Consider the following 19,301-nt stretch of genomic DNA (forward strand, 5'->3'; position numbering starts at 1 on the left):
TGGCTTCTTGCTTCTCTGTCGTTCCAAAATACTGCAAATACTGGCAAGTTGGTGTATCAAAATAGAGTTGTTTGAGTACACTTACACTCTAGATGCACTTTTTGCGTATGGTTCAGTATAAAACTTGTGATGTCCATACGGAGAATGCTAAGCATGTGCTGTTTGTGCTTTTCTTGTATAACTGAAAATAGGGATTAAAGCTAATTTTGAAAAATACCCTCTAAGCCATCGCTTTCCAACAGGAATGGAGCTAGAGCACTTGTTGCTGAACTTAGGGTTAACTAATCATCTCGAGCCACCCCACAGCACGTGCGAGCTCCATCCCTCTACCTGTTGCCGCTCTTTTCCTGATTGCTGTGAGCTGCCTTTCTGCCTCCCGACACTTGGTCAAAGGAGTTGAAATGTCTGGGACAGCGCTGGTGGCGTGTTCCCTTGCGATGTGAGAAGAGGTATGGTGGGTGTTTCCTGTGCTTCCCTTGCCTGCCTAGGTCCAGGTCTGGTGATGCCACCTGCACTTTGCCTGCCCATGTCGGGCCTTTAAATCAGTAGTCATGAACCTGCTACTAGCAGAAGACTTTGCCTGTAGGTTGCCCACTGCAAAGTGTGCCGGAGCGATGTGGGCACCACCGGGCACCGTTGGGCGATTGTGCCTTTGGCGTGCCGAACGTGCGCTCTGCCTCCGCTGCCAACGGAGCTGGTTAAACCTGCGTGAGGTGTGCTGAGGGCAGGGGGCAACCGAGTGAGCCAGACCATGGCTTGGGTTGTGCCCACAGAGCACCATCAATTTACAATCAAAAAATAATCTCTAATGTGATTTGGTACGTAGACCAGAAGGAAGGGGTTACACTTGGTTCCGGACTAGGTGATCCGTAATTTTAAGGTGACCGTCAGTGGAGGATACTTTAAGAAACAGATTTGTGCTTCCTGCTGTTTTACCATATATGATAGAGGCAACCTAAAGGATTTTAATAAAAAAGCATGTGCATTTCTTTTTTCCTGTTTATTTCTTAGAAATGATCAGGAATGCCAAATCTGGTGTTACCAAGGGTTGCCGGAAAAGCTCTTGAAGTATGTGCAAGTTTGTCTCAGACGTTGAACTTAGTTAACTTGGCTTGAAGGGAATAAGAAGGCTCTAGCAAGGATGATGTTTTTCTAAGATTTTTCCTACTGATGTTAGTGTAGATGATAACTAAACAAGACATTCCTATCTTTCTCTCTGAATTTTTATCCCACTTTGTTGTCAGTTTTACATTTTTACGCCACTTCTAGTTCTCTTGTCGCTGTGAGGTCTTTCAGGGTGGATAAAAGCTGAACGTTGCAAGCGGAAATTCGGCAGGAAGGTGTGTAGAAGGTAGAACCGAGAAACTGGGACCCAGCTCAGGGCCGGGGGTTTGGGACGGCTTCTGCATTTGAGGAGGGCTTTGAGAGGATGCCGCTTGAGGAGAGATGTTTGCATGGATCATCAACGGCCCAACTGGAATAACAGGTTGCCTGAGAAAAGGCGCAGAGGAGAACAGGTCAGAGGAAGAGGTGGGTCAACGCTCGTAGGTGCTCAGGCAAGAGAAAACTATTTGGCACAGGACTTCTCAAGTTTCCACTTTGCATTCCTAGAAGTCCTCCTAGGAGTGAAAGCACAGTGATTAATACGTTTCCAATACGGAAGGACACAGAAGTTTGTTCCCTGCTTCACAGGGGTGATGCCTGCTCAGTAAGAACACCTGACTTTATACGGTTCTTTGGTGGCCAATTTTTGACTGGAAACGTTTGGAGCCTGTTTTGAAGCTGTGCAGAAGAGCGTGCTTGCGTCATCCAGAAAATGCAGTGAGTCAGTGGAGTCCTGAGGGAGCTGTAACAGCTCAAACAGAAACTTGGAAAAGGAAATGGGGATGGATTTAAAGACACAGCATTTCTGGTGGCTGCTCTGTTCGGGGACGTTCTGGGTTCGCAGAAGGCGCTGGTGGTGAAGGGGTTCGGGATGGACTTCGCTGCTGTAAATACAAATGGAGCTTTATAACAGTGATCCACCCGGGGCAGGGTGTGGAGCTGGAAGAGGGTGTTAAACTAGTTTTACTTGCCATTATACTCAGTATTTTGGTATTCAGGGAATCTCCACGAATTCCTCATTGATATGCGTGTTTTGGTATGTTAATGAATAACTTATTGGGAGGGGCGGGAAGCAAGACGAGGGGGCAGCCGCTCGGATTCACCCCGTGCTTCTCCCTTTCTGTTCAACGTTTTCAACCATTTTCAGACTTGGGATGGTTTTTACGGCGTTAAGAGCTGTGCTACGGCTACAAGTTATGCAGCTGTGTTGGGATCGCTCTTCTGCCATTTCATCCACCCTGTGAGGACAAGAGCACATTGAAGAGCCGCAGCGGAGGTGTGGAAACGTGCGCACGGCTCCTAGCCGGGCAACGGCCGGTGTTTGGAGTACTCCCTGCTCCTGGTGTCGCCAGCGCAGGAGGGTTTGGTGTTTACACACGCTGCTCTTTGCATCCACCCACATGTAGACAAAACAGATATGGAGTGCCTCCTTCCTTCAAACCGAACGTTATTCCTGGGAGGCCCTTTCAGGGATCACATGTGCTGTTCTCGCAAGGCTTTCTCTTCCTGAGCATGTGAAATACTCAAAGTCTGTTGTGATGCTGGTGCGTTGTTTGTTTTGCTATCCGCTGTAGTGTTTGGGCACCTCAAAGCCACAGGTAAATTTATCTTTGTGATATATTTGTGGAGGCAGGAAGGGTCCATACAGTGGCATAAGCAGTGAAATTGGAGAGAACGTCTTGTACTTCAGATCCTCCACTGAATCCCTATTACTTTTACCTCAAACTTGAGAGCCCGTTTTCCTAGTTTACAAGGCCATCTTGTTACACAAAACACACTGAGCCTGTTCCTCTCAGCAGAGATAGTAAAACAAAGCAGAACCTCCCCCCCGGAGCAGCCTCCCCTCCGGATACGGCTTTTCCTGTGGTGGGACAGAGCACTCGTAATGCAGCTTCAGCAGATGCGTCCAAGCCCAGTCCCTAGTGACAAAGCTGTCCTCCAGGATCACCTTTCCAAAAAAGAAAGGACCAGTTTTGGAGGGTGAAGAGCGAAGAAAACTGAGAAAAGTAGGCACCATTTTCGTAGGCAGCCCTGCCTCTGCTCTTGCTTAAGGAATCCTGCGGGGTGCCTTGATAGCTACGTTATGTAACATGGTGCTAAAGCATTTGGGATGGATGTTCCTGTCTGTCCCGCCAACTTGGCCTTGTTCTACTTTGCAAAGCTGAATCAAAGCGTTGCTAGCTCCTAGGGTTTGCCGTGGTGTCTCTGCGCTTAGCTGCTTTCAAGTTGCTGATCGTTCACGTGTCTACGAGAGGATTCCTTGCTAGCGTTTCGCTTCCCCATGTTTGCTAATTCACGCTGGATATATCCGTTCCATGAGCTCGTTCCAGCTGCATTGCGCATTGATCCATGTATTATTCCGTGTGGATAGACTACTCTGACACTGCGTTATCGGGAATATAAAAATGTTTTGTGACTGTACTTTAACGTGCACACACTTCAGTGCTAGAGTTTAGGTTTAACTGTCTTGCTGTAGCTGTTACGTTCAGACCGTGAGAGATTGATTAGTTCATTTTGACTGAAGAGTGATCTGGTGCTCAGCAATGTTTATGCAAATTAATGTGACTCATTTATATCTTTAGAGTTGAATTTAAATAGCTATAAAATTTTAGAATTAGGCAAGTAATTGCATTACAGTTTTCCAACTTCTGTGAAAGATTTCTTATACCTAAGGCTATATTTCAAACCTGTGACCTCACTCCCATAAAGTAAAACTATTTCATTACATCACAGCTGTGCAATTTGACTTTTGATAGCTGACATTTGCATTTATGTTGGATCCATTAAATACGTGTCTACTTAAAAAGCATCCAGGCATGAAACATGTCAGCATGTAAATGTAAAAAATTTGGTATTCTTTTGGCCATCTCGGAGGCAGTTTTGTGGAACACGAATGAATCGTAGACCTCACTTTCATCATCATCCCCTGCTTGGTTTCCAGAAAAAAATGATTAATGATTTTGCCGTTGCAGCTGCAATATATGATTATAGTCTGACTTCACTAGTGATACATACGGAAATATTTCTGCAGTTAATGGGCATTATCAGCTCGGCAGCATGTGACTAAGGCTGTGCTCAGATCTTGCACTGAGCAGCATCTTGGAGAGCAGGTTCCCTTGCATGGTCACTTTGCCACCTTTGTATAGTGATATCAGTTCACAGTTTATATTATCCAAATAAATATTTGAGGAGTTTAGTGTCCAAGAGCCCTCGCCATTCATTTTGCTTTGAAACACTGTGGGGTTTTTTTGTGTTATTTTGATTACAGTTAGACTTCATGTGAGTTGAAGGAGACTTGTGTGAATCCTTTTGAGGTGGGGAAGGATCAACGTGCATTTGAAACAGTACAGTATATCCATCCCTTATGAAGTGCCTGTTTTTATGCTTTACATAACTACTGAATATTTTAGCTTAGTATTTATTATCCTTAGCAATGGCCAACCATCTCTGAATCCTACTGCGTTCCAGCAGTACCTTCCCCTGCTCAAACGGGTTAAAACCCATCCTCGATCACTTCATAACTTTAAATTGCCTTTTTTATTTTTTCTTTCCCTTTCCAACCTCTTCTGTCACCTCTCTTTTGCCAGCAAGCCTTGTGAAAACAACATCTCCTTGTGATTCAGATCAACTGACTGTCTGGCACCGGGGGCTGACGCAGGGCCGCGGGGGACCCCTCCCATGCCGAGGGCGCCAGGGACGATTGCCTAACCCCCTCCTCTGACCCCCCGCCCTGCGGTGGCAGGCCGCTCGGCGAGCGGGGTTGAGAAAACCTTCCTGTAAGCGCGGTGGAGGGGGCAACACCACGCTTCGTGTTAGTGTTTTCTTGGCTCTGGAGCCACAGTGAGCTCCTCGCTCGACCCACTCCCTGGGTGACACCTCCATGCAACTGATTATTCACATGAAAAAAAAGCAAAGGGATAATTGCCTAAATTTTGTAAAATGGCTATTTTTGTACGTTCAGCCTCAGATGGCGTTTGACCCTTAATACAGATGGTTTCACTTAATGTATTTTGTTTAAACAATCCCTGTTCCTGGAAGTGGTTTCAGAATAGGCTGTTCCTCGTTGCTGTTCGTGTTTGCTTTTTCTTATGATGTTATAAGAAGCTCGAGGAGAGCAGATTCAGAGAAGGGCCGCAATCGGTGTTAACGGCATTTGTGGAAGCCTTTGTATTTCCAATTAACGCACTGCAATTTTGTTGACTTCTTATAACTTCTGGGGCTAAAGCGGTTTAAAACACCTTTGTCATTACGCTGTAAAATTTGCTAAATTTCTGTCACTCCTTTGTCAGTGCTGGAGACCTGGGGGAGCCCCAGCACGTTTATGGGGAAGAGCCTGTCCTCGGAGATACCAGCACTCCGCTTTTTTATCCCCGTGGGACAGGCTTTGTGGTGTCCTGGCACGTGAAAACCTCCTCTTCCTCTTGGATACAAATGCAGCATTTCTCTGCGTGTGGGTGGGGGGGAATTGCCTGTTATCCTTGGATTTAGCTCCTTTTCGTGTCTGTTGTAATACCCGCGCGTGCAGGCTTTGCGCAGACCGCGCGGGATGCGTCGGCGATGTTGCACACGCCCTGCCGCAGCTGCGAGCAGCCCGCATCGAGCTCGGCATCGGAGCCCCGCAGAGGAGCCTTGGTGTCCGGCCCTCGGTCGCGGCCACGAGCCCCTTTCGTTGAGCTCTGAGACTGCAAGTACCACCTAAGGAGTAAAGGGCAAACATGCTTTAGAAACTGGAAGTTGGCATATCGGGTTTATTACTTAGTGCTTCACATTTTTCGAGGACCTTCTCTGCAGAGATCGCAGGCCTGGCTCCTGGTTTGTGCTTAGTCTGTCCGGAAGCCGAGTGACATGAAAATCTTTTACACTTGCAAAATGGAGGCGCGTAGGGTAACTGGTTTATTTAATGTTACACGAAAAATCCGAAGCAGACTGAAACAAAACTGTGATGTCTGTATTTCTAGAGCTTTATGCCTTACGATTAAGCTATATGGTTAATTTTCCCTTAATTTGTTTTTCCTAAAGTATTTTTCCTCTTAAACACCAGATCATCTTTGAGGGGTTGGTGGTCAGAGCAAACGTGATCCAAGCTATTATCCCTTCTTACCAAAGCAAAAGCCCTCACAAGGACTTTGCAACATCCTTTATGTAACCCTCACTCCAGGTATAATTACCAAATGAGAGAGCACACAACCTGTTGGGCTTCTCCTCTGCTCTCTCTTGATCCAATAAATGGCATGATACGTTGCTTAAAATCCTGCTGCTTTGGCTCTTTGGTGTCTCTTATTCTCAATGCGAGGCAAAGCACTGGCTTCGTCCCTCCTTGCCTCCGGAGTTGCTGGAGATTTCTAGGCTGTTTCTCTTTCCAAAGCTTCCTCTGCTTTGAGAATGACTTTAAAATAGATCCACCTAAATAAAGCGTGTGTCGGAGGGAGGGATTAGGGGAACACAGCAGCTCTTTCACCCCCTGAAAATCCTCTGGCCCCGGTCCAGGTCTGAGACTTTTGAAGAGTCTGAGCTGACCCAGGAGGAGGGAGGCAAGCCGGAGGTGGGGCGCAGCAGAAACCCCTGGGGTTCCCCCCTCTCGTGGTACCAGTCCTGGTCATCCTTCTGTTGGTGTTGCATGTTCTGGGTTGCTTTTGTTTGTTTATTTGGGGGGTTCAGTCTCTGTTCTTTGTAACAACTTGGTATAATGCATCTCACCTGCCTTTACAGGCCTGAAACTGATACAAGGGAGCCTTACACCGCACGGGCTAGTGGAGTGAGTCTGGGCTTTCTGCACTGATCCCAAGTTCTGATATCGGACAGACCCTCTGGTAAACACACACAAAAGGAGGAGTCCACTGTATCATATCTAGGCAACGTGGGGTATTTTCCATTCCTTTTGTAGCATGTTGGGAGAGAGAGGTGTAACTTCAGAAAGTGTTGGATATTGTTTATTTTTACTGAGTGTTGTATGACTTTTCCTTCATGGAGACAGCAAGAATAAGATAATGCTAGTAAGAGTGTACACTCGAGGCTTGCAGTCTGCAGAAATAACAAGTTGCTTGTCTGAACCTTGTATTACTGACATGAAGCTTAAATACGGATTGGAGCTCAATCAGAAGTGAGAAAAACTGTGTATTTAATTACTGAATGGTGTCATCTGCGTAGTGCTTGATGGAACACCTCCAGGATGAGGAGACACTCACAGAGGAGCTTCTTGCTCAAGAAAGGCTTTCTCACAACTATGTATTTTTGAAGAGCTTGGTCTGTATTGCAGCATTGTGGCATTTCTGGATATCTGTCAGCTGTCTAGGAATTCGAGGCATTGCCTTCCCCGGCTTGGACTGGCGCTTAGCCCGTTGCTTGATGCTAGCTCAAGTACTTCCAGTTCAGGTGGAAGCAGGTCTCGGTGCCGTTTGACCCAGTGGCCCACTTGATGCTCTTTGAATGATTAATGAAATGCATCTGTATCTGGTCTGCTTTCATTTTAATGGCTGTTTCCTTCAGCTGCATTGGTCGATCTTTCAGTGGGAAAAGTTACTAAGATTAAACTGTCCGTACAGCTATTGACAGCTGATTTTTCTCAGTGTTTTGAACCGAGAAACAGCTTCTGATCTACATCAGAAGAGCTTGTGGTATATGCTGACGACCAGGAGTAATGAAGGTGCAATTGCTTGGCAGCTTTAGCATGATGTAAGCATGAGTTGTTATGGTCCAGGCCCCATCTCTGGCTCTGTGCTCCTGGCCCCCGTGTGCAGCCAGCGCTGGAGTTCATGTGATTGTGTCGCGAGGAAGGTCTTCAGCTTCTTGGCCTGGTAGCCACGTGCTGATGTGGGCACCGGTGCCAACAAAAGGGAGAAGACGGGAAAGGTGGGACTGAGGTACCCTGGATTTAAATTGCATTAACTGGCCGCAGACCCTCACTCAGTGTCAGGGTGACCTTTCCCAGCTAATCTCGACGTTTGCTCATAGCTTTTCTTCTACTCTGGGAGCAGCATGCAGGAGCTCGCGGAGTCGTCATGCTGCAGGGGAATTGCTGCTCCGGTGAGGGACAGCAGCGTGGCCAGTACCGTCTGCTCCCACCCGGAGAGCCACAGCCTCACCAGCAAAAGGAGCGCGTGGAGGTTGCATGTCTCCACTTTGGCTTTAGGAGAGAACGGAGCTCGCTGGTATTGTTAGTTTATCCTTATGACTTAAATGAAATTTCACCACATACGTGCTCCAGAGGAATATGTCAAATTTTCAGAGCACTAGCAGGTATTTTACTTTTTTTTTTTCTTTCTCCTAATTGTTTGTGTAGGACTTCATCGTTTCCAGGGAGAGAGGTAGATTTTGAAGTGACTCAGTTGAGTCTAAAACGCAAGACGTGGCAGCTTTTAGGCCGGTGTGAAGCAGGGTCAGATAGCTTCTAGGATGCCGACTGTTGCTGTTCATTTATACTTCTGTACTTTTCTTTATTTTCTGTCTGGTATGTGGGCAGAAGGAATCTACGGTCTTTATTCATACCAACAGCTGTAAACCTCAGACCACATGTGATATACGCTCTGTGAATGGCTCTGGCTGATGATAGACAGGTAGGTAGAGAGAGAGGGAATAGGAAGGAGCTGTGGGTTTCTCAAAATGCATGGAGAGGCTGAGCTCTGGGTTACTGGAGATCCATAGTGCTGACTTCTTTTTCGCTCCTCCCTTTTTTTATTTTTCCTTGCCTAATTTTCCACCTGGAAAGGCAGAAAACAGGAGAGCAGTCCTCAGTCTCATAACATTTGCTAAATCTAAATGCAAACATTACAAGCATTATACCCTCCACATACCAAAGAAACTCATCCGGAAAGGATTTAATTTAAGATCTTTTTCCCCGTTGAATTCTGTGTCAGACTTTTGATTTGTCTTAATGGTGCAACCTAGAGGGAATGTTAGCTAGCTTCTTCAAAAAAATTAGAGAACTTCCTTCTATGGGTTTTTATGTTTGGAAATTGAAAAGAAAATATATTTTCCTCCCCTGCGAAGAAACAAGCTAGCACTTGAATTGCATCTCTCTACGCTAAGCGTAAAATGGATACCTCTTCTTCTGCCTCCATGCCCCAGGTGGACCAGGAAGGAGTTGTACATTTTTACGTTTGCCTTTCTTGACAGCGCAATAGCTTATTTCTGTCTGAAACTTCTGCCTGTTGGCCACAGTCTCCGCAAGAGCAAATACGTCATGGTCCCAGCAGGACTCTTAAAACTTCTTATATTGTGTCTTGACAACAAAATAAAACGCTGACATGTTTGGAGGGAAGCATTGCTGCTGGCAGCTCTAATTAACTGGAAGCTTTTTCTTTTGGGGAGTGTATATTTAATTCCTCATCCCGGGAATAATAAGCAACTAGTAACTGTGGAGCATTGGGCGTTTCGCCTGCAAACATGAGGGAGGCTGAGGGCAGATGCAGAGGGTGGATGAACCCTGCAGTTCAAATCTACTGAATGTAGATGCTGGTTTTGAAATGTATATGGTTACAAAGGACTTCCACCTTCTCAGAAGTATCCATTCCTGCATGGATGAAGTACCTGAGTCTTGAGGTCCTGGTCAGAAGGTGCTTCCTTGTTAAAAGGGAGGGTGGGGGAGAAAAGAAAAGCTCCTTACGACGTTAGAAAATGTGCGTGTTGTGGATTCTAGAAAGGTTTCTGTTGAGGGATGCTGATACTCGAGAGGGGCATAACTTGGGTTAGGATGAGAGTAACACAAGGGGGATCCTTCCAGTTGAATCCATCCCAGCCTGCAAATGCTGGAAGGTAGCTTACTCATACGTACGTTACTTGAAAAATAAGGTAGATACTCGCTGCATCTCAGGAATTGATCTTAATTCTTGCTGAATTCATGGCGACACGTAGCTTAGACAAGCGAGGGCTGGCGGCGCTGGGAGCCCGTGCTGGCTCGGCACTGCCACAAAACAGGGCGAAAGCGTGAACGTGCCGCTCGGAGGTACGAGCTTGGCGTCATTTCCTAATAACCTGTGGGACGAAGGTGCCCAGTGGTGCGGGACCGATGCATTGCTTGCACAGGGGACGTGTGAACGTGGCAGCTACGGGTGCTTTCTTGCTCTGCTTTCCAAGTGCTTTGATTGCCTTATACGTGTGGCAGCAGCAAGCGCACTCGACGTGCTCTTAGGAGGGTTGTGCCCAACGTTGAGCTCTTGCAGGCAGTCACGGCGCTGGGGAGGGAAAATGAAGTTCAATTAAGTAGGTTGGGCAGCGAGAGCAAGGGGAAGAAAGAGGCTTCAGCTGTTCCACTAATATTTATTCAATAGTTTACGTACAAAAGGTTTTGCTGGAGTTAACACATTCAGTCCAGGCTGATGTTCCTGACTAAATTGGATGACGAGGTTTGAATAACAAGAAAGTGGGTGTGCGGACAGCCCGTTTCGGCGGCCCCGGAGATAGCGCCGGGTAAATACTGCCTCCTCCGCGTTCCCCCGGTCCCCGCTGGGGCGAGTACAGCGCAGGGCTGCAGCATACTTGTTTTCTTTTCTTCTTCTCCCCTTCCACCCCCTCCCCATATGTAATCTGATCTCTTAGGCCTGGTCTTCTGCTTTGGCAGATTTTTCAGCTCTTGAATGGAAGGAATTAACTACTTAGTTACTGTCGGGAATAAACTGTTCCCTTGGTCCGGCTGGCTTTTCCTGTGGACGTGCTCAGAATTGCACAAGACAGCGCTGTGGTCCCTCCGTGGAGTCACTGGCTTTGAACTCCCCGTTTAACCTCTTGTTTTAACTTTACCTTTCGTTTTCACTTCCTTGCCTTTTCATTTGGGGAAAGAAAAAAAAGAAAAAAAAAAAGAAAAAAGGAAATGTTCCCTCTCAAAATCTGAGTCAGTACTTGGTAAAGAAACTTTTCTAAAAGTTATTTTCTGGTACTTTCCGAGTATGTGCCGTGCCTGTTTGCACCCTGGCTGTCTTTAAGATCTCTCCTCTCTGGTCTGGCAGCAAATAATATATTTCAGTAGAACCCCTAAACTAGGGTGACTTTACCCAGCACTCGGAAACTCCCAGCCCCCCCTCCCTCTTTTGCGATATATCTTAATAAACTCAGCAGACGATGGAAGCTGAGTGGTTACAGTGAGGTGGAGTTTGTGTGATTTTGTGTGTGTAAGGTAAGCTTCTCTTTTTATCCTATCTAAAAATGGCAAGATGCTGCTTTCTTTTTCTTTGCCTGCAGATGTTTCAACAAGCTTCTAATGGAAGAGGCCAAAATTTTTGTCAGTAATCTGTGGAGAGCCCCTTCCGACTTGGACTGAACCTCGCAGGCTTCCAGTGCTCACACCACAGCAGTTTTCTTTGGAGCTGACAGCCCGTCTTGCTCTCTTACATGAGTACCATGAAGACAGTCACCATTACAGGAACTTAGTAGTGCCCTTGGTCTTGTTCCTGCCTTAAAGCTGAGGATTCTGCCCTGTTGCTTGAGAGGAATTTCAAATAGTTTAACATCCCTTGTCGGTAATCCCACCATTTTTCAACTGACTCCTTCAGACATGGAGATTGCAAATAACAAACATCTGTTAAATCAAGGGAAAAAATAACAAATGCACATACTGTATTGCAAAATCTTTTGTTTTTCAGTTGATGTGTACAGTGGGCTTTTTGTAACCTGGCTTTTTTTTTTTTTTTGTGCCTTCCCCTGAGAGTGGCAGTTGCTAAGTCCAGGTGCCAGAATTGTTAATACTTCATTGCGTGTGCCGCTACCTATCTGTGCTCTTGCGTGGCCATTCACGGTGTGCTGGATGGCTTCTGAAGGACAGAAAAGACCCTTTGCCCTCAGTGGTAACCAGCCTTTATTCAAGTCGATGCGTGCGTTATGTGTGTGGGGTGTTAGCATCTCTTCTAGGTGGTTGGAATAGTGGTAAGAGGCTAACTAGCAGTCACGTAAGTTATTGCAAATACGTCAGCTCAGCTTTGAGAAGAGCTTAAATAGAAAGGTAGAAGAAAGATTTCTACAAAAGTGTTTTGTACATGAACTGAAAGGAAAAGACAGATGTCTGGTTTTTTCCAACTCTTAAAAATACCATAGCAGCATCAGTGCAGAAGAGATAGAGTGGGTGTGAGATAGGACAGTGCTGGAGAAATTCAGGAATAGAGCTACGCAGATCACCACAGGCAAGACGATTTATCTGTGCAGAGTAGTGAAAAACAGGAGCCTTGTTTGTTGGGGCATGTGTTATAATGCCAGGGGTCCTACAGATCACCAAGATGATGCTAATTTTAGCAGAACCTAAATGTGGTATTTTGGTTGAGTCGTATATTATTGACAGGAGATTGAAAAGGTGGGTACCTGCTGTGAATTTTTCCATTAAAACAGCCTCAGTTCTGCCTGCAAACTCTACTGCTGAACCGAAAGGTGAAACGTCTGAGAGGTGTATTGAGCCACGTGCAATGTCTCCGTGGTTGCCCTCCGTGGTTTCCCTGGCACAGTGCACTGGAGAGCTGCAGGCCTACGTGCTGGTGCGTGCTCGTCGCAGGTGAAGTCGGCGGCTTGGGCTTTCTGCTTAGCTGTGTGGACAAACTTGGAAGGTTTTAATGGGCTTAGGTAGTCCTTTTATGTGAACGCAGGAAAAAAGATTTTTCTCACCCTCTGCCTGTGATGTGGCAGGCATCACTGATAATTGCCTTTTTGTGTAGTGCTGTCGCTGCTAAGTAAGTGGCGAATGTCTGAGTATCCTGAAAGACTTGTTTGCGCTTGTAGCTTTGAGTTGCTACGAGGTGTCAACGAGCAGTTATCCAAACCAAGAGGGGTTTGACTCAAGAGGATTGTTTAAATCTGAGGTGGCTTTTAATGGGCTGGGTGTATGACAAGCACTAGCTTTAACTCTGCCAATTTTAGACTCCGATTTTGCAGTGCTTTCTTTGTCACGCTGTAGTAAAGCTCTCCTTCCTGAATACACACTGCCCACTGAAGCTGTATTCGTTGCTAACAGTTTTACAGTTTTGCCTTCATCAGGCAGTTTTGTGCATGCCAAGGAGGTAGAGTAGCTCAGTAGCCGGGATTTTAAAGCTTCTAGTTCTCTCAATCAAATACATCAGTATCTTCCAAAAAGTTTGGCCCATTGCATCTAAGAGTAGGTGGAGATGTTTAATGAGGGAGTATCTGAGAACCCAAGGAAAATCGGAGCCTGTCCGACGAGCCAGCCCAGCCCCCACAAAAGCAGGCAATATTGCATTTGCTGCGGGATCAAAGCCCAGCCTTGTTACAGCTGTGTCAGGAGCACATGCTGTGGTCATTCATGTATTTCAGCATAGCTTTCTTTGATCGTTTTCATATACACATGTATTTTTTAATCAGGTGATGGTGTGAGAAGACATTGCTCCACTATGTGACGAATGTCATCAGAAGAGCCCTATGTAATATGGTGGTGTTCTCTGGCATGGACATACTTTTAATCATAAAGACAGTGACCTGTGGATGCCCCAAATCATGCCTCTTAACCTTGCTGCCTAATAAGAAAAATGCATCTTACAAATGATGTGATTCTACTTCTGTTGCTCCACACATCCAGAGACAGCAAGTGCTTTACCCACCGTAGTGAGTTAGTCTTCTCTAGCACATTTGGGGAAATCCTCGGCCGCGTTCACAGAAGAGCAAGATAAGGCACAGGTAATTTGCAGCTATAAGCAAGAATCTGCTCTTTTTCTGACTCACTCTTTTACTCCTTTGCTTTAACTACTAGTCTTTGCTGCTTCTCCTTCAATAGACTTTTTTCATCCCGAGACAGTCGAACGTGCCTACCCAAACTGCCCAGTGCTTGAGGGTTCAAATTCTGTTATCTTTCTGTGTATCAGAAGAGGATTTTAAAATGAGATTAAGCTTTGCTTTTAAACGGATGCAGAGCACTCAAGCTGTTTTTAATGTTATCACAGCAAAATTCACTCCAGCTGCTAACGGCGTGGATAATGCCAAAACTCACTTTCTGCTCATGGTGTCCAGTTCCTTCACTGCTGCTGTCCTCTGTGTGTGTGATTGTTCTCGTTTGGAAAAAAAAATGTCCTCAAATGTGGGATAACTAAGAAAGTAAGAAATAAAATAGCTGTCTGGCAGAGGAAGCTCAGACGTTAAGGTGATCTGAACAGATTTATGCTCTTGTATGAGCAGAAACAGTGAAGGCTTGTGGCATCCTGGACTGCACTGGATCCTCCAGGATGGTGGGGCCAGAGCACCCGATGCCTGGTGAGAGCTGAGGGAGCCGGGTTCCCCCAACGTAGGGAAAAGAAAGCTAAAGAGATCTAACTGCTCTTTTCAGCTGCCTCCCTGGTTGGTGGTTTTGGAGAAGGTGGAGCAGGACTCTTCTCCGAGGTGCACAGCAGAAGGAGAAGCGACCATTACAACTTGCAGCAAGGGGAATTGTTTCACGCTGCCCAGAGAAGCTGTGGAATCGGTTAAAGCTTAGCTGGAAAAGGCCTGGGTCAACGTCAGCTAACTTTAAAGATGGCCCTGCTTTAAGCAGGAGGTTGAACCAAAGACCTTTGGAGTCCACTTCCAACCTAAGCTGTTTCGCCATTTTGTAACAGACTTAGCTAAAGGTTGCATCAGTCACTGCACAGTCCAAAAGTCTGCGTGCTTTTCATGACTGGTTTTATCCTAAGATGTGTATATGGCAAACACGCAAAAGGGATTAATAAATGTCAGGCGTAAGGGTAGCAGAGTCTGTGTGACACTACCAGTATGGCTTTTATTTCTGTATCACCAGTTCGTTTCATGGCACGCAGTAAACTTGCTCCAAAGTACTTACAGCCTCGTTTGCCATGACACAAATGAGGGAATGCTGAAGGATGGAGTCTGTAGCAGGGGGACCACACAAGCTTGTCTGTGTGGAAAAATAGAGGGAATTAATTGAGGAGTTTATCTACACAGGGAGTCATCCCAGGATAGCTCTTTGTGTTCAGCTCCCTCGGTGGATGCGTTTCTTCCATGTCCGATTCTTCGGCAAGTGGGTTAATTGAATTGGAGTGAGGCAGTCCTCCTCTGGAAGAGGAACCCCGGGAGTTCATCAGGAGCGTAATCCCTGTTAATACTGCTGGCACTCGTTGTATTAGCCTTACTCATAGTGCTTGGGTGCTGCTAACGGGGGGTACCCGTCGTAATGCCAGCGTAATCTCCCTGGAGTTCTGCCTTCCTGCAGCTGCAGTTGAAAGAGAAGCAGGGCAGAGATGCTCAGCACGTGGCAAAGTAGCAGCGTGCGAGATCTCTGGTCTGCTCTTAAGATGTTATTTCATCCCAGTTTCCTAACATGTCACTGGGCCTAAACACGTGATAACTGAGCTCCTCCTGTGGTTTATGTAATGTTTCTCCTCAAAATCTGCATTTAACTCCTCTTTTTTTGGTAGTGTTCTACACAATCAATTTGTTCAGCGTCTTCTGAAGTTAGGTGGCAGGGAACAAGGAGACAGGTGTTGGTTTCTTTTAAAACTTTTCTGCTTCCATAAAATAGAAATCCGCCCCCAGAAGTGGAGGGAGGAAGGGAGCGCCTGGGATGAGCTGCATCGTTGCATTACTTTCTAATGCACGTGCAGAGTGCCGGGGTGGAGGGAGGGATCACGTGCGTAGCCTCGGCTCTTCTCTGGACTGTCTAAATTTGAGCCAGCTTTTAAGTTCTTTGTTTCCCAGTTTGTCAAATGGGGATATCCACATTCAACCTTTTTTTTTTCTTTTTTTCTTTTCTTTTTTTTTTTTTTTTGAGGAAAAAGGTAAAACCACTTTGAATGTCATGTTGTCCTTACTGTAAATATTTCTCTGCTAGAAATGGCGTGGCTAGTGCCATTTAGGAAAAAAATGCAAATGCTGGTATTGCCGTTTGGTATGGGTAGAGTGCCCGGAGGTTGTTTTGCAAGCTGTCTTTGAAGAGTGCACCCCATGTATCGGAGGACTGAAGCAAAGTGATGCTGTAAAATAATGTTTAGAGAGTTTGAGCAGTGTTTGCCGTCTCGGATACGTGGTCCTCAGATGCTAGAAGCATGCAGAGTTTCCCCTAAAGCATTAAATGTTTGAAAAAGTTAGAGGGCAAAAGAGCACTAGTTAGCCAGCAGCCTTGCCAAGATAAACTGTCAGATGTGGAGGGAAGTTTTCAGGGACAAACCGAAAGATTTGCTGGTTTGTTGGTCCTGCGTGTGACACACCAAGTGCTCCCCACGTCGCAGGGGGGTTTGTGACCTGCCTCCCCGGGCCGTTCCCCAGCCTCTCCACCCCGCAGCCGGAGGGGCGCCGAGCCCTCCAGCACCTCTCGAGCCAAGGAGTAAAAGCCCCCTGTGATTGAGAAACGCTGCATGAAAGGGAAATTTTAATGAGACAAACGCAGTTGAACGCACACCTAATTTTCTACCTGCTTTCTAGAGCAATATAAATGGTTTTAACAAAATGATGGTTGTTTTAGAAAGGCGACACAACAATGCTAGAAAGTAATTGTATCAAAAATACAAAACTGGAGCGTAGTGAATAAGATGTAGCCTTGAGAAACCTGCGAAATAAAGCAAAATTCATAGGGAGAAAGCCTGCTTTTGGCCCCTTGGGTAGCAGGAGCATGCAGCAAGCATAAAGCATCAGTCGAGATGTGAATTTATGCGGCTGTGATTATCAGAGAGGCCAGGACTGTGTCTTTGGGGCGAGGACCTCCAGCTCCCGGCGGTGCCCGCTGCCCGGGGAGCGAGCATAGCTGCCGGGCTGCTCTCGGCTGCAAGGTGCAGTGTCTAAACAGTTCCCGTGCCAAACTGCAAAATAACGTCCTGGGGAGAGCCCGGCCGTAGCGTCGATGAGCTTTAACGCGGTTCTGTGCAAAGCACCACCTACAACAGAGCAGCGGCGCCGAGAGCCGGCTCTGCCCTCTCCCCCCTCGCGCAGAACCGCCTCTCGCTTCCTTTCCCCGCTCCCAAACCGCAGCGGGTTTTTCCGGGCCGGGAAAACTTGTTGCTTTTCCTCCTCGCGGCTTTTGCGCCCGGCGTGCCGGAAGGCGCGGGGGGCCGCGCCGGCCGGGAGCCGGAGGGTTAAGGAGCGAGGGCGTTGCTGGCGGCCTGATGTCATGGAGGCCGGAGCGGGCGGCCGGGGCTGAAGGGGCCCTTTGTTGGCAGCGGAGCCCCGGCGGCTCTGCCTGCACAAAGTGCCGCGCGGCCGGGGAGGATGCGGGCAGCGGTGGCCACCGGGGGCAGCCGCCGCGAGGAGTGACTCTTTCCAACTTGGTTGGCTCTTTTGTTTTATTAATATATTTTTTTTTAATTTTTCTTTTCCTTCCCTCCCACCAAAAGAGTTGAGGAGAAGGGAAGATGGCTGGAGTTAACTCCCCGGGACAGGAGAGACGGGCCCCAAGGATTTTCCGCCTCTCGGGCTTGTTCTCTTAATGGTTTTAGAGTGCTGGATTTTTAGGTTTTTTTTAAACCGGATAATTTTGCGGCACGTGAGAACCTGAAGCGGGGGGAAGGCAGAAACGGAAAGCTGAGGCCAAACTCTAACAAATGAAAATGTTGGAGATTTGCTTGAAATTGGTGGGCTGCAAGTCGAAGAAGGGCCTCTCCTCTTCCTCCAGCTGCTACTTGGAAGGTGAGTCGGGAGCGGGGCCGGGGGCGGCGAGGACAGGGATGGGGGGGCTTGGCGCCGGCCGCTGCAGCGGGAAACCCTTCGCCGAGGCCTCTACGGCGCCGGGAACGCCGCCGCCTCGGTGCTCGCCATCCCGAGCAGAAGTTTCCCCCTTGCTCTGGAGCTGGCGCTGGCGGGGGGAGGCTTTTTGTCTCCCCGGAGCACTGAGGAGCGTAGGCCGCGCGCTGGTGGGGGGGTTCGGGGGGGGCCGCGCGGTGCGTGGGCCTTCGAAACCAGGTGATTTTCATTAGGACAGTATACAAAGGGAACACGGCTCTACCATTTATGGTTGTAAAACGTCAAGCGATCTTACTGCCGATCCAATAAACAAAGCCCTGTCTTTGGGCCTCGGTTTTATTTTTGCCCGGAGAAGGCTCTCCCCGCTTTTGGCAGGGGAAGGGAAGGGGGGCAAAGCCGCTCCGAGCTAAGGGGGAAGTTCAGATGAGCCCATCTGCTTGTTGAATACAGCAAAGTCTTTTTGGCATGGCTTAGTCTGTAGCCTTTTGGTTATCCCGTGTTGCGTTTCTTTTCCACAGACATTCATTCAACTGAATTTACTGGCATGATTGCTTTTAAAAGGTGAATTCCTGTGTCACACCCAAATTACTGTAGAAACTAAAATTTAAATTTAAGTGCGTGACTAGTGAGAGCTGAAGGCCTCGATGGAGGCACCGAGTTCGGGCTGGAGAGCTTCAGCCTGGGGCTTTGCCTCGGCCGTGATGCTCCGCGTGACCTCGAGCGAGGCACTTAACCCTGGCGTGCCTCAGTTTCCCCTCCGTAAAGCAGAGGTGGTGGCTCCTCGGCTGGGGGTTACTCGCCTCGCCGGCGAGGGCCGCGCGGGGCTGGTGCCCGTCCTTCCCGGCGCGCTGGGGCGGCCCGCGGAGCGGCGCGTTCTTCGACTTCTTTTGTGTTGCTGGATATTAGTTCAGTGAAAATAATCCGCATGCCAGGAGTGCTTTGCTACCTCATCGAATCAGAGCAGAGAACCGCCACCGCCTGACGCAGCCCGGCCTATCGCGAGTGCCTCTTGCCCAACTCTCGAATATTCAGCGGAGAAACGCTCCCGCAAATTCATGCGTTAGGAATCTCAGAAACTACGGGCGGCCTCGCGCAGCAGAGCCGTCTGGGGAAGCCTGCTGCTGAGCGTCTGCGCGCGTCAGATGCCTTTAGCGATTCTCAGTCGTTTTCTGTTGTCTAAAATTGAAAAGACAGTCACCACAAGCACTTTTTTCCTTCTCTGTCCTCTACAGTCCTAATCATGCTTACTTAAAAAATAGTTTGAGACCCCTGACCGGGGGATGGATGCCATTAAGCCGTTGTGATCTTTCCTATGGGTATAGGACCGATTCCTTCTGTGAATTTTTAGAGCTATAAAGCTGCATTTGTGGCGTTTCCCTTTGCTGCCGTGCAAGCGTGGCCGCGCTGCGTGTTTAGGAGAGGGTTTGAGCAGCGCCGGGCCTCCTCCTTGTTCAGCTGGATCTTTCAACCCAGCCCTTGGAGACTAGGCAGAGCGTTTCGGGGCCTCTCTTCCCTGCAGGAGTGACTGCAAGGGATGATGTTATGAGGGTGTTACCCTGACTGCTCTTGCAAATTTTCTCTTCTGAGTGTGTGTTGCAACCGCGGTACAGAAA

At 47.7% G+C, this 19,301-nt stretch overlaps 1 protein-coding gene and 1 long non-coding RNA gene across 4 annotated transcripts in view; both read left to right on the forward strand.

The window, feature by feature from the left end:
• Nucleotides 1-19,301, forward strand: part of ABL1 (ABL proto-oncogene 1, non-receptor tyrosine kinase) — an 82,770-nt gene that overhangs the window by 31,478 nt on the left and 31,991 nt on the right. For 2 of the 3 annotated variants that reach the window (XM_026101757.2, XM_026101756.2), the window contains exon 1: nt 16,954-17,634. The exons of the other annotated variant lie outside the window; for it this stretch is intronic. Coding sequence is in view for 1 of the 2 variants with exons in the window: in XM_026101756.2 (XP_025957541.1) it covers nt 17,550-17,634 (85 nt within the window). In the remaining variant the exon portion in view is untranslated. Of the gene's footprint in view, nt 1-16,953; nt 17,635-19,301 lie in introns of those variants that run through there. 3 annotated transcript variants of the gene reach the window in all.
• LOC135330381 (uncharacterized) lies at nt 1,226-4,303 on the forward strand. The gene is made up of 2 exons (XR_010392379.1): nt 1,226-1,821; nt 2,252-4,303. It is a non-coding gene; the product is annotated as an uncharacterized LOC135330381 (long non-coding RNA).

The sequence above is a fragment of the Dromaius novaehollandiae genome, chromosome 20, assembly GCF_036370855.1.
Source record: "Dromaius novaehollandiae isolate bDroNov1 chromosome 20, bDroNov1.hap1, whole genome shotgun sequence".
In the NCBI taxonomy this organism is placed as follows: Eukaryota; Metazoa; Chordata; class Aves; order Casuariiformes; family Dromaiidae; genus Dromaius; species Dromaius novaehollandiae.